The 14296-nt window shown below is 42.1% G+C and overlaps 1 protein-coding gene across 1 annotated transcript in view; it reads left to right on the top strand.

Moving 5' to 3' along the window:
* Positions 1 to 13322, top strand: part of hoga1 (4-hydroxy-2-oxoglutarate aldolase 1) — a 32395-nt gene extending 19073 nt beyond the window's left edge. The window contains exons 6-7 of the mRNA XM_033623909.2: positions 10314 to 10447; positions 12527 to 13322. Of these exons, the coding sequence (XP_033479800.1) occupies positions 10314 to 10447; positions 12527 to 12676 (284 nt within the window). The 3' untranslated portion in view covers positions 12677 to 13322. The remainder of the gene's footprint in view (positions 1 to 10313; positions 10448 to 12526) is intronic.
* The last annotated feature ends 974 nt before the right edge of the window (positions 13323 to 14296 follow it).

Genomic DNA, 14296 nt, shown 5'->3' on the forward strand with positions numbered 1-14296 from the left:
TCCTGCAGAGTTTCAGAGGACCTGGAGAATGTTTTAGGATAGTAATAACATTATATAAGATAATCATATTACAAAGATAATATAAGATTTAATAACATCAAAGACAAAATTAAATTGCAATACTTTTTCAAAACTTGGTGATTTTACCTTTCTGTACATTTTGTATACAAATCCCCCCCGCGGTTCCAAAAATACGAGCAGCTTCAGTAGTGTGGAATAAACTGTGGTGTCCTGAATGTTATACTTCCGGCGGGGGCTTGATGCACGTTGACGTGCTGCGCCACGGCACTTTACGCTATTGTCCTATTTTTCCAGCGTCGCCGCCCTTGAAAAAGCGCTATTTTGTACTTCCCAGCCTAACGGACTGGAGCGTGCAATAGAAATCCGGTTGACGCCCCGCAGCGCGACGCTTTTTGTGTGTGTTAGGGGCGGCACTTGACTCGTGTCAATGACGCCGCCGTCACATGACACCACCAGTGTGTTTTGGCCTTTAGTGACTTAACGCTCAGAGGGAACTCATTCAGCAGCTCCTCTGGCAGCAGCACAGTGTCTCTCCCTCTCATCTCTCGCCGTGCGCACACGGGAGTCGGTGTCGTCGAGTGATATTTTCATAAACCTTTGGTAATGTAAACCTACGTGAAAAAACTCCATATGTGAATGTATGATAGTTGTGGTATCATAACAGCCTGTCACAGGTTACAGCGTGATGATTAGAGGAGAAATGGCAGAGCATAAAAGTCCAGGTGGGAAAAAAAAATCCAACTTAATCATGTAGGATTTTGCTAAAAGAAGGAAATCACCTGTTGATTTATATATATATATTGATCTGAATCTCACTCTGAGTTACTGCTTACAAGTAGGTCTCGGTCCAGTTGTTTTGGTGTGCACCTGAGTGTGATTACGGTGTTCACACCTGCCCAAACAAACCGCACTGAGGGGGAAAGCAAACTTGAGTTTGATTGAACCAAACCAAACAGGGCAGGTGTGAAAGCACCCAGCGACTTTGAAAAACGCCTTTTTCCCTGGTCTCCTGCAGACAGAGGGGAGCAGAGTCTTGGAACACACAAGGCTCATTTCAGAAGGGGGGTTGTCGGGGATTGGCTGCTGTCGAGACGTCACTGCTACCCACTTGAGGGCCCAGCTTTTGGACCAACTCCGGAGAAGGTCTATCTCTGGTGTGGCTCAGCATGGCACTGTGCATCTAAACTGATAATGTAAAAACAAATCCACGTGGCATGGCTTGACTCGGCGTGGCCAAAAGTGGTATAATTTCTCATCTTGCGGGGAAGCATGTGGTCTTTCATTAAAAGTTGAATCAAAAAAAGATCAGTAATCTTTCACTGCAGCGTTATGAAGTGAAGTCTTCTATCTTCTTGGTATGTCAGCCACGTACAGTGTACTGTGAGGCTGGATTAGATAACACGTTAGGGTATAGGCATCAATATGATGCTCAAGAACCTAATGAGTCATGTTCTCCCACTGCCAGGCCTGCCTAACACATATACATGCACACACACACACACACACACACACACACACACACACACACCCTTCCACAGCTCTCTGATCTTTGCTCCCTGACATGTTCACATCTCCATAACTGAAATATGGGAGTAATTGGCTGTGTGTGTGTGTGTGTGTGTGTGAGAGACACAGCTAATGCAGAGCAAGGTAATGCTGAGTGATTGATATGATAATTTGTTCATGCTGTGAGTGTGTATTCAAGTTTTGATGTCCGAATTCATGCTCTCAGTGCCCCCACAGTAATGCTGAAAGGGCCCAGCCGTATACCTGTCAGTCAGAACCTGTTATAACCGCATGACAAAGAGCTCTGATAGTAAAGTTAGGATCGTTCACTCACATTGACTTCTATTCTCATTAAAGTCTCGAAATCTGCAGACTTAGCTTGCTTGTGTTTTGCAAGGTTGTCAAAGGGAAGGTCAGACATTGGAGCCAAAATATGTGGTGTCAAGATTTTCCTGTTTCTCTGACAGAGATAGGGTGAAGCCCAAAGTGTTATCCAGATTTTGATATCATTATTATGCAAGGACATTTATTAAAAATTGTGAAATTGTTCTTTGTTTAGAGGTTTTGCACATTATTCCATCTGCATGTTGTGGGACTGCTGGTGATGTCGGCATCTTAACTACAGTTTATTTACACTGTGAAACTTGTGTTTATTTATTTGCTTTTATCATGTTAATGTTATGTTAATCAGTAGGGCTGTACTCAACTCAGAATGATGTCAGTAGATTCAGATTAGGCTGTTTATTACGAATATGTGACAATTCATTTTCTTTTTTCCATATACATTTTTAAAGTGTGTACTGGGTTCAGCGGAGCGTTAACGAAGGTGCAAACAGAGGATCAGAAATGTGCAACAACATTTTTTGCCAGCGCTAGATATCAATCAAAAGCCAGAGACTGTGTCGTATTAAGTATCTGTGAACTGCAAATTCATCACAAACAAGCAGAAGACAGAGAATAATGTTTATCTTGGAGCCTTACAGTGGAAGGTTTCTCCTCCTTTGTGTCGCTGCATCATGTCCACAGCGGTCTATACCAAAGAGTAGACTGATTTCAAATAGCCTGTAGCTTGTCTCTCTGAGTATACTGTAAGTAGCCTGCCACACAGTACTTGTTAATCAATGGCAGCACTATCATACAGCGCAGGTGGAACTAATGTGGTTAACAAGTTGGTGGTGACAGTAGACAAACAAACTAACGGTTACCAAGCAACGGACATTTCTTGCTAGGTAACAGACATGGCCACAGCAAAGAGGCATAAAGCTGACATCGAGGGTCGCCACTAGGAGCGGTGGAAGGTTGAATACTTTCTTACTGAAAAAGTTACGTTTCTCTCATATGTTGCGAGAAGCACCTGGCCTCCAGGTATTTTACATCATCTAATCTGGCCCCCATTCACAAACATTTAGACACTATGCTAAGCTAATTGCCTTCGTGCATTATATGTGTAACACAACATGAGATCGGTTTCAGTTTTCTCATGCAACTCTTGGCAAGAAAGCGCATCTTCAGCTGTTCCCTTAAAGGGATAGTGCACCCAAAAATGAAAATTCAGCCATTATCTACTCACCCTCATGCCGAGGGAGGCTCAGGTGAAGTTTTAGAGTCCTCACATCCCTTGCGGAGATCCCAGGGGAGAGGGGGTAGCAACACAACTCCACCTAATGCAGGCTGGGTGCCCCAGATTCAAACGTCCAAAAAACACATAATTGAAACCACAAAATATCTCCATACTGCTCGTCCGTAGTGATCCCAGTGTCCTGAAGCCCCGACATAAGAAGTTGTTTGGAAACACGTCATTTGAACTCTGTTTTTAGTCTCATTGTAGCCTGCAGCTCTAACTGCTTCTGGGTACACCAAGCTCACATGTGCGCGCGAGACCAGCAAAAGCACGTGATCACACATGAAGGCGGTGCCCATGTCTCATGGTCTCACCGAAGCGCACACACGTGAGCACGGTCCACAGAGAGGCAGTTAAGCCTGATTTATGGTCCTGCGTTAAATCAACGATATCGCTACATCGTAGGGTACGTGGCTATGCAGAAGGCTCGCCGTAGCCCCCGGCGTAGCCTGACGTGCACCTCCCCAAAAATGTAACTACACGTCGAGACGACGCAGACCCAGCGCAGACCCAGAGGGCTGTGTTTGGTTTGCTTGGTAGCAAAGCATTTCCGGTTCAGTATTTCCAGATTGCGCCATCCCCGCCATCTTTAAACATCTTCTGTTGCGATATAGATGTTGCAGTATTAAGGCCCATTTATGCGCAACGTTCAATACGGATACGGATACGGATACGGACGGAGCCATCAGTCCGTGCTCCGTGTTCATTTCTCTGTGACCGGAAAAGCCGAAAGCTAAACAAAGAATCAACTAGAGACGACAATAACCATTCAGGAAAGGAACGCAGCCTCCTACCGCTCTGGCGGTGAATTGCACCGCGACGAAATGGAGTGACAGAGAAGTTCGAAGGGTTCACGACAGCATCATGGCAATGACGTAGGTACGTTGTAGGTACGCCGCAGGACCATAAATCAGGCTTTAGAGCTACAGACTACAATGAGATTATTGTCGCAGAATTCCAAAAAAAAGTTGTCATGGGAAAAAATATTTGCCCCGTTTCTCTGTATTAATGAGATTATTATCTCAGAATTATATAAAGAGATTATAATCTTGTTAGTTCAGAAAAACTAGAATTTACACAACAGTCTTTTTGATTCAGGAAAACAATAGCAACATTTATTTTCATGAATACCTCTCTTAGAATACTGAGATAAAGATGTCATTAATTAAAAAAACAGCATTTTTTTCATGCAAACATTACTCGTAATTCTGAAATAATTACCTTCTTAACTCAGAAAAACTTTTTTTTTTTCATGAAAAGTTTATTCGAGATGATAAGCTCATTAATTCAGTATAGCAAGCATATTTTTCCATGAAAACCTTTCTCATAATTCTGAGAGGATTATCTTAATTAATTCAGGAAAAACAAGAGCAGAACTTAATTACATGAAAACTGTTTTCACAACTCTGAGAAACGTTTTCATGGGGAAAAAATGTTTGCCCCGTTTCTCTGCATTAACAAATGTATTATCTCAGAATTACATAAAGAGATCATAATCTCTTAAAGCTATAGTTGGTAATCCTGTTCAGAAACACTTCTTGTTATACTGGGTGAAATGGTCCTTCCATCCTGAGAGTAGTCAATACATAATGTGTTCAGAAAAAGGAACGAAAAACATCTGACCTCTGTGGCAGCTGCAGGCCTGTAAAAACTCTGACCAATCCCTGCCTTTCGGTGCGAATGGAAAGAGCCAATCAGTTGCCTTCATGTCTCGTCCTGCCCGAGCCCCCCTCCGTCCCTCCCTCCCTCCCTCCTCCCTGCGTGCACTCATCACGTGTCACCGTTGCCGGAAATATTCAGCACACTCCTCAGCAGAAATACCGAGTTAGCAGGAGTTTGCTGAACAATGGCAGAGAAAATGCAGCCAAAAGTACTACTTCCAGCGTTACTTGTAACGGCTCGCCCCGCTAAACAGGCTGAGAAAAGAAAGTCGGAGGCAGAAAAGGCTGCGACGAAAAAGGCTTTGAATAAAGTGAGAGGACAAACCAGACATCAACATCGGTGCAGCTTTTGAACGGTGGAGACAACTGAGGGAGCTGAAGGGCCTGAAAAGTGATGCCTGTCTTTCTGTTGGACAGGTAATTATTTGTTTGCTTCGGGGGGATTTGTTATTTTACTCGGCTCTCCTCTGCCCTGCTGACTCCTACTGCAGGATGCGCGTTCAAGTTTGTGTGGGGCCGTGGCTTTGGACGGAGCACTGACGGGAGGGAGAGGAGGGGGTGGAGCTTAGAGGAGGTGCTGCTTTCAAATCTTGCTAGCTCTCCAACATTACCAACTATAGCTTTAAATTCAGCAAAGCTTAAATTTACAGGGCAATCATGTCTTCTACTTTTCTCAAAATTCTGAGATAATGATCTCATTAATCCAGTAAAAAAAAAAATAGTTTTTTTCCATGAAAACCTTTCTCATAATTCTGAGATCATAATTTTGTTAATTCACTTTTTTTTAACAAATGCATTACACCTCTATAAAATGTATTGCAAGGATCTATCAGTCAAAAGTAGTCAGTATATTTTTATTTTCATGGCATTAATTGTGAAAGAGTTAATTGATTATGACAATTATTTAGTCAGTGTGAATGTGTGTTTGTGTGTTGTTGGTAGAGATCTGTTTCAGTTGCTTCTGTCCTACAAACCTCGCCTCACTGTTCTCCCACTTCTCCTGGACATTTTGAATCGTCTGTCTTAGTCCAGCCTTACTGTCTCTGTTCACGAGCTGTCACTCGCAGCACAGCTCGCCTGTCAGTCAGCGGCATTAGGTAAGCTGCTGTCAGCTGTGTGATCTGCGCGGTGGCGGGCCACAGAAACATAAATCAGACAGAAAATCCGCCCATCAGCAGCCGCCGGCTCGTCTATCCACAACAACAACAACAACAACTCCAAGGCCGCGGACGGAGGCTGACTCCCTGCTTTTCTCCTCCACCAGACACAGACAATGAGATGTCACACTGAAAGGCCATGGTATCTTATTGCCTTGGAAAATGTGTGTGTATATAGCTCAGTAAATAAAAAAACAGACATCATATGAAGCTACTGCCTGATCTGTCAGGAAATAAAAAGAACAGGATAGAAGGCTGAAACGCTGGACTTGTATCTCAAACGATGGCTGTTGTCAATGAATCATTTACGTCTGTGTGTTGACAGCAAAACTGTGAAACAAGGAGATTGATGGATGGCTTTATTTAAGAGGAATATATATTCGTCTTAACATCAGGTAGAAAATGTACCTCAGTCTTTTCTGCTCTGTTTCATCTTAACACTGAATTCAGTCCACACGTCAGGTGAAAACTCCAGCTGAAGGTTTACATGCTTCTCTGCTGGTTGCGGAAATTCTCCGACCTCTTGGGCAACTCAAGTGCTTCTTGTACCTCGCTGCAATGCATGCTAATGTTTTAGCGCACCGTGCATGATTGGTGGATGGAACATTTAATATTCTAAACATGGTGTGAGTTAAGTGATTGCACACAGTGAACTGATCAAACGTGATTTATCAGGTCACCTCCTTCAACTTAACATGAATATGAAACCACATTTTAACACCTGCTTGTGAATAAGAGTAGAGGCTTTGAAAGCTGGAGCAGGTTAGTGTGCAGAAATATGACCTTCGTTACCCATGAATCCTGTGAGATGGCTTTAGGTCACTGTGTAGCAAAATCTGATGTTTTATAGCAAAAAAAAAAAACAAACTAAAGAGATGTATTGTTGGTGAGTCCAGTTTTCTTCACTGTCATTTCTGTTTCCTTGCTGGTGACCACCCCAGAAAATTGAGGCAAATTTGAAGGGTGCAAAGGTGAATTTCAGGTGTAAGCAAAGATGAGAACTACTTAGTTTAGGTAGATAAAACACATACAGATCTTTTGCTGTGTGCGTTTTTAAGTTTCCATTTCTGTATTTCTATTAAAGGTGCAGTGTGTCAGATTTAGGGACATTTAGCGGTGTGGTTGCAGAACTGAAAGTTTTCGTGTGTACCAAGCATGTAGGAGAACTCCAATGGCTGATGGAAAACTAGTACAGCCCAATCAAAGATACCGTAACAAAAGATAAGGTATTACAAGCTGCGCCAGTGGTATGAAATGGTATACATGTCCAGTCTCTTTATTGGCCGTGGTCTCCTCTCGCTCACCAGCCCCAGCTTAACCTTTAAGTCGTGGTTGGACATTTAAGTCTATTTAAATTTCCGGCACCAACAGAGAGAAGAGATTCTTTGTTGCCAGATCTCGCGAGAGTGTGTTGCTAATATAGAGACAGGACTCTAAGAAGGTTAATTTTTCTCGTGATTTGTGTTCTGATAGTGTAAGAATGCTCTGAAGATGTGTAGCTTGTGGAAACTGGGTCCAGTTTTCACTTTGAGAGGTGTGGGGCATGAATAGACTCAGGACTGCGGCTAGTGTTCTAAACATGTGGGGCAACACGTGGTGAAACCAGCCAAGGTGACACAGATGCAGAAAAATACTCAAACGTCAGTCAGCTTGACTTAGCAATGGCCTCTGGCCCTATCTAGAGCCAATGTTTGTCTAAAGTAGGAAAGCATGGCGGACTCTGTGGAAGAGGACCTGCTCAGTACGTAGATACAAACAGCTCATTTTAAGGTTACGAAAACAAAGATTCTTATTTTCTGGTGGTTATGAACTAATGAAAACATGGTTATGAGTATTATATACCATTACTGTAAATAGATGTCCCTAAATCCTACACAGTTGACCTTTAACATATTTTCTTTGTCAGCCGCATGATTCTACAGATGGCAGTGTCAGTCAGTCTGTCCATCCCTTTGCTCCAGAATGAAGTATCTCAGCTACTATTGGATCAATTGCATTTAAATCTTGTGTAGACATGCATGGTTTCCTGAGGATGGACCCCAATGATTTTGGTGATCCCCTAGTGGCAGCAACTGGTCAACGTATTCACCTACTCTGGGAAATATCTCAACATTTATTAGATAGATTGGTAGAAAATTTGGCGCAGACCTCATGACTGTGGTGATCCCCTGACTTCTCTAGCGCCACCACGAGGCTGACGAGTGGTTTCAAGTGAAATATCTTAATAACTGATCCCTTCATTTTCCATCCAACACAATCATCAGATCTAAATTCAAATTTGTACTGTTATACTGTAAATTCCTGCAATTCCTGACATTCCCATCAGCCTCAACTGTACTTTGTGTTTCCTGCTAATTAGTGAATGTTAACATGCTAACATCCTGGTGGTCATGATTAACTATATACAGTACAGGCCAAAAGTTTGGACACACCTTCTCATTCAATGCGTTTTCTTTATTTTCATGACTATTTACATTGTAGATTCTCACTGAAGGCATCAAAACTATGAATGAACATGTGGAGTTATGTACTTAACAAAAACAGGTGAAATAACTGAAAACATGTTTTATATTCTAGTTTCTTCAAAATAGCCACCCTTTGCTCTGATTACTGCTTTGCACACTCTTGGCATTCTCTCCATGAGCTTCAAGAGGTAGTCACCTGAAATGGTTTCCACTTCACAGGTGTGCCTTATCAGGGTTAATTAGTGGAATTTCTTGCTTTATCAATGGGGTTGGGACCATCAGTTGTGTTGTGCAGAAGTCAGGTTAATACACAGCCGACAGCCCTATTGGACAACTGTTAAAATTCATATTATGGCAAGAACCAATCAGCTAACTAAAGAAAAACGAGTGGCCATCATTACTTTAAGAAATGAAGGTCAGTCAGTCTGGAAAATTGCAAAAACTTTAAATGTGTCCCCAAGTGGAGTCGCAAAAACCATCAAGCGCTACAACAAAACTGGCACACATGAGGACCGACCCAGGAAAGGAAGACCAAGAGTCACCTCTGCTTCTGAGGATAAGTTCATCCGAGTCACCAGCCTCAGAAATGGCAAGTTAACAGCAGCTCAGATCAGAGACCAGATGAATGCCACACAGAGTTCTAGCAGCAGACCCATCTCTAGAACAACTGTTAAGAGGAGACTGCGCCAATCAGGCCTTCATGGTCAAATAGCTGCTAGGAAACCACTGCTAAGGAGAGGCAACAAGCAGAAGAGATTTGTTTGGGTCAAGAAACACAAGGAATGGACATTAGACCAGTGGAAATCTGTGCTTTGGTCTGATGAGTCCAAATTTGAGATCTTTGGTTCCAACCGCCGTGTCTCTGTGAGACGCAGAAAAGGTGAACGGATGGATTCCACATGCCTGGTTCCCACTGTGAAGCATGGAGGAGGAGGTGTGATGGTGTGGGGGTGTTTTGCTGGTGACACTGTTGGGGATTTATTCAAAATTGAAGGCACACTGAACCAGCGTGGCTACCACAGCATCCTGCAGCGACATGCCATCCCATCCGGTTTGCGTTTAGTTGGACGATCATTTATTTTTCAACAGGACAGTGACCCCAAACACACCTCCAGGCTGTGTAAGGGCTATTTGACCAAGAAGGAGAGTGATGGAGTGCTGCGGCAGATGACCTGGCCTCCACAGTCACCGGACCTGAACCCAATCCAGATGGTTTGGGGTGAGCTGGACCGCAGAGTGAAGGCAAAGGGGCCAACAAGTGCTAAACACCTCTGGGAACTCCTTCAAGACTGTTGGAAAACCATTTCAGGTGACTACCTCTTGAAGCTCATGGAGAGAATGCCAAGAGTGTGCAAAGCAGTAATCAGAGCAAAGGGTGGCTATTTTGAAGAAACTAGAATATAAAACATGTTTTCAGTTATTTCAGCTTTTTTTGTTAAGTACATAACTCCACATGTGTTCATTCATAGTTTTGATGCCTTCAGTGAGAATCTACAATGTAAATAGTCATGAAAATAAAGAAAATGCATTGAATGAGAAGGTGTGTCCAAACTTTTGGCCTGTACTGTACATGCTAAAAATCAGCATGATAGCATTGTGAACATGTTGGCATGTCGATGTTCACAGCACCACTGTGCACAGTGTGTGTACGGCCTCACAGAGCCGTTAGTGTGGCTCTAGTCTTGTTTACTCTTTTATTCCTTTTTATTAAGACAAATTCTGTTACAAGGAAAAGACGTTGAGGTTTGAAGGGTCAAGAACATATGTCACTGTATAACAATATATTATTGTATAACGACAGAAAACTAAAAGGAAGGAGGAAAAGGAAAAAAATTCTTTATCTTAATCCTTCAACTCTCTCAATTGTGATCTGTGTGTCTAGGTGCGGTTGGCGGAGTGTGTGCGCTGGCTAACGTGCTGGGCCAGGAGCTGTGTGAGTTGGAGCGTCTGTGTGTGTCTGGTCGCTGGGAGGAAGCCAGAGTCCTGCAGCAGCGTCTCATCGAGCCCAACGCTGCTGTGAGTACCATCTGCTGCACAGTGGACGCTTTTATCTGCCGAGCCGCAGAACAAACTCCCACAAATAGTGACAGACTGAAGGTTTAGTCACATTTCTAGAACTGATCTGGAGCCCGAAATAACCTCACTGGTTGCATTAAACTGTACGAGGCGAAGACAAACGACAGCTGTTTTGAGGCTAAACATTGCTGCTTTGTAGGCTTGTAGGATTCTTTGCTATCAAGACTTGCATTCTTAAAAAAAAAGTTAATTTGCTGAATTTGATGTTTCAAAAATCTTAAATGTCTTAAATGCCTCTGCCAAATCTATTTATAAAGTCCAGTACCCAGAAAAAAAGACAACTTCCCTCTGGTGTGCATATGACATTTCCACATACTGTGATCCAGACAAAGTAAAACTAGTCCAAATTACAATTAAAACCACCCTCATCAATGTAAATATAACACAAGATGGGACTTCGTCCTTTACATGAAGGGTAATTTTGGTATTTTTTCCCATGTTTTTGTCTCTAAGTGATGAATGGGAACAAAACATTTTGACACTGGTTCAGTATGGAGTGAGAGCACTGCAACTGGCAGCGGTAAAGCAAGCTGCAGTGTGACTACTTCAGGCATTTGTGCACCATGTACAGTACGTCTGCTAAAAGTGCTTGTTTTTGCCAGTGACAGACTCAGATTATTATTCTAAGTCTCTGGCAACATTGTGGAAAGTATCCCCACAGAGATAGACTTTTTTGTCAGAGAGTTAGATCCTTTATGTTTAACTGGAAACAGCCTGAAATTGCTATCACCAAAAACCACCACACTCCATTTAAATAATCAGTAATTTTATCTTAACAAAACACGTTTTATTCATAGCGGACAGAAACAAAATAAAACTCACAAAAGTTGTTTTTGTTCGTCTTTTCACAGTTCCAACAATCACCAACTCTAGTTTAGTTGAAATGAACCCTTAACTCACCCAGTTAGATGTGAAAATAGGCTGGATCTGTACACGCTAAAATGACTGTTTATTTAAATGGAGTCTGGTGGGTCTGACGATAACTATATTGAGGCTGTTTTTGGTTAAACATAAAGGATCTTACTCTTTAACAGAAAGGTCTGTCTCAGTAGGGATCCTTTCCATTATGTTGTCAGACACTTGGAAAAATAATCTGAGCCGGGTTTGGGCAAAAACAAACACTTTTAGTGGATGTAAAGGGATGTTGCACAAATGCTGGTTTTGTCACTGCTGGCTGTGGCACTCTCACTTAATACTAGACCCGTTTCAAAAACTGTTGCTCCCATTAGTCACTTAGACACAAACCACTGGGAAAAAAAGTCCAAGGTTGAACAGTAGCAAAGTTCCCCTTTAAGTTGACTTTTTAGTGTTTTATTCAAGTACTCCTGGAAAGAACTACAAACAAAATAACACAATTTAAAACTTAAAATCAAAAAAATATTTCTGCAATTTGAAAAATATATATCCTCCAAGACAGTATGATAGATAACACAATATTAAATACCTACCATGGTCATTTTTAAAGAAGAGTTGTTTGGTGAACTCTTTCTAAACCGAATTGTTTTAACATTAAACACCAGATATTTTAGAGTGACAGAACACACAAGTAAAAACAGTTTACTTCAAGACAAAGTTGTGTGTTCTGTTGTTGAGACCTTAGTTAACTTCCACACCACATGATACTGAATGACAATGAGACCACAGCAGGCACTTAACAACAGCTCCAAGTTAAATGTGAGAGTTGTGCGCTGTGTGTTCTCAGAGCCGTGAGATGTGTGAGGAAACAGCTCTGAATAATTTGCTCCAGGCTACAAATGTGCCTGTTAAGGTGTGTTAAATGTCGCTGCCCTAACAGCATCAATCTACCACGCAAACACCTCCACATGCTGCATCATGAAAATCCAGCTTCACTCGAATATCAAGTGGCACGCCGTCTGGATGGAGCTCCGCAGCCAAATATCGATCGATCAATAGTAAACATGTCTGATTTTAAAGTGTCGTTATTGATAAAGCTTTGAAACCACACTGCAGTTTTCTGTTGGGGGTGTGTGGAGGCTGATTGGTGCTCTGTGTTGCTAGGTGACCAGGAAGTTGGGTGTTCCCGCCCTCAAGCAGGCGATGGAGTGGTTTGGTTTCCACGGCGGCGCCTGTCGATCACCTCTTCAGCCGCTCACAGAGGCCGAGGCTCAGCAGCTGAGGCGGGACTTCTCCTCAGACGGCTGGCTGTGAGGTGACACGGGCAGGGTGCGTGTGTGTGTCTGTGTCTGTGTGTGTCTTCACTTAAACTGGAAACCTTTTAGCTGTTCAGTCGTCAGACCTGTCAGTGTGATGTGGCACAGAGGGGGAACGCAACAAGAAAATAAATCTGTTGCCACCTCACATAAAAATACCAAAAACCAAATCAAAGAGGATCATATAGAGTTCATTATACACTGTAGGTCTGTTTCAAAATCACTTACATCTACAGTTTTGTGTCACAAAAAAAGCCTGAATCAAAAATGTTTACAAATTACTACAACTTCAGAGTTCTTTCTCAGGGAACAACTGTAATTTAGATCCTTGTTTTACTACAAAATAAATAAATGAATAAAACCTTCAACAGACGGGATGATGAATCGATCAGTGTGTGTCACTACACATCCATGAGGGTCATATCAAGGTCACACTTTGTACCCAACTGTTTAAAACTACGAAATCTTATTTTTAAATGACCTTTTAAATAATTGTGTTTACACTGAAAGAAATCACTGTCATACCATCAAGTTGCTTCACTGCTGCACCTCACTGGCACAGATATAAAAATTCAGTAAACTGAAAAGTTAACAAAATGTTGTTTCTGTACTTGTTTCAACAATAAAATTGCATTTCACTTAAATAATATATGTTTTCCTTTCATTTGAACCGTGAAGAAAAACAATGGGCCTCATTCACAAACAGTGCGTACGCACAAATCTGTGCTTAAACTGTGCGTACGATCGTTTGACGCACAAATCCGGGATTCATCAATATTTTCTTACCCGAATTTGTTCTTACTCTGCGAACAAATTTAGAACTGCCTCAGACCATGCATACGCGCAAATGAGGAAGGCCGAACTGACTTAGAAAATGCAAACATACCTTTTAAGTACATGCAGAGTCTATAAAACCACATTCATGAAAAAGAGATTTAATTAACATTTTTTAAAATAATTAATTTACTAATATATTGGCCAAATGGATTAAATTACCATGAAATTGACACACGTTCATCCTCATCATTGTGACAATTAAAATATTAACAATAACATGAACAGAAAAACTATTACTCCATCAGCGTGCAGATGATCTGTAATGCCGACTGCCATATCCTTAAGGCTGTGGCCCGCTGGCCAGGAGGCACCTACGACTCATTCATTTTGCAAAACAGTACAGTGGGAATGCGTTTGGAGGCAGGGGCTGTGAGAAGTGGATGGCTTGTTGGTGAGCATCTTTTGTTCTAGTCTTTTATTTCAATTGTTTTAAGTTAGTATTTTCAGTAAGTCTCTATTCCGTTAATGTTAAAATGTTATATTGTTTGGGTGACCTGGCATGTGGCCTTAAAACATGGCTGATGACACCATACGCAAACCCTGAAACCCCTCAAGAGGTACGCTATAATAACATATATGCCCACACACGCGCCGTAGAGCGCACTTTTGGCGTGCTTAAGGGCCGTTGATGTGTTTGGATCAGATACGGCCGGTGGCAAACTACTTTATACCCCTGAGAAGGTGTGCAAGATCACCCTGGCATGCTGTGTCCTCCACAATCTTACAATGACCCATGGCATTCCTGTAAGACCCAGCGCCATCGCTTCTAACAAACTGTGAA

This window comes from Epinephelus lanceolatus, chromosome 3 (genome assembly GCF_041903045.1).
Source record: "Epinephelus lanceolatus isolate andai-2023 chromosome 3, ASM4190304v1, whole genome shotgun sequence".
NCBI classification, from domain to species: Eukaryota; Metazoa; Chordata; class Actinopteri; order Perciformes; family Serranidae; genus Epinephelus; species Epinephelus lanceolatus.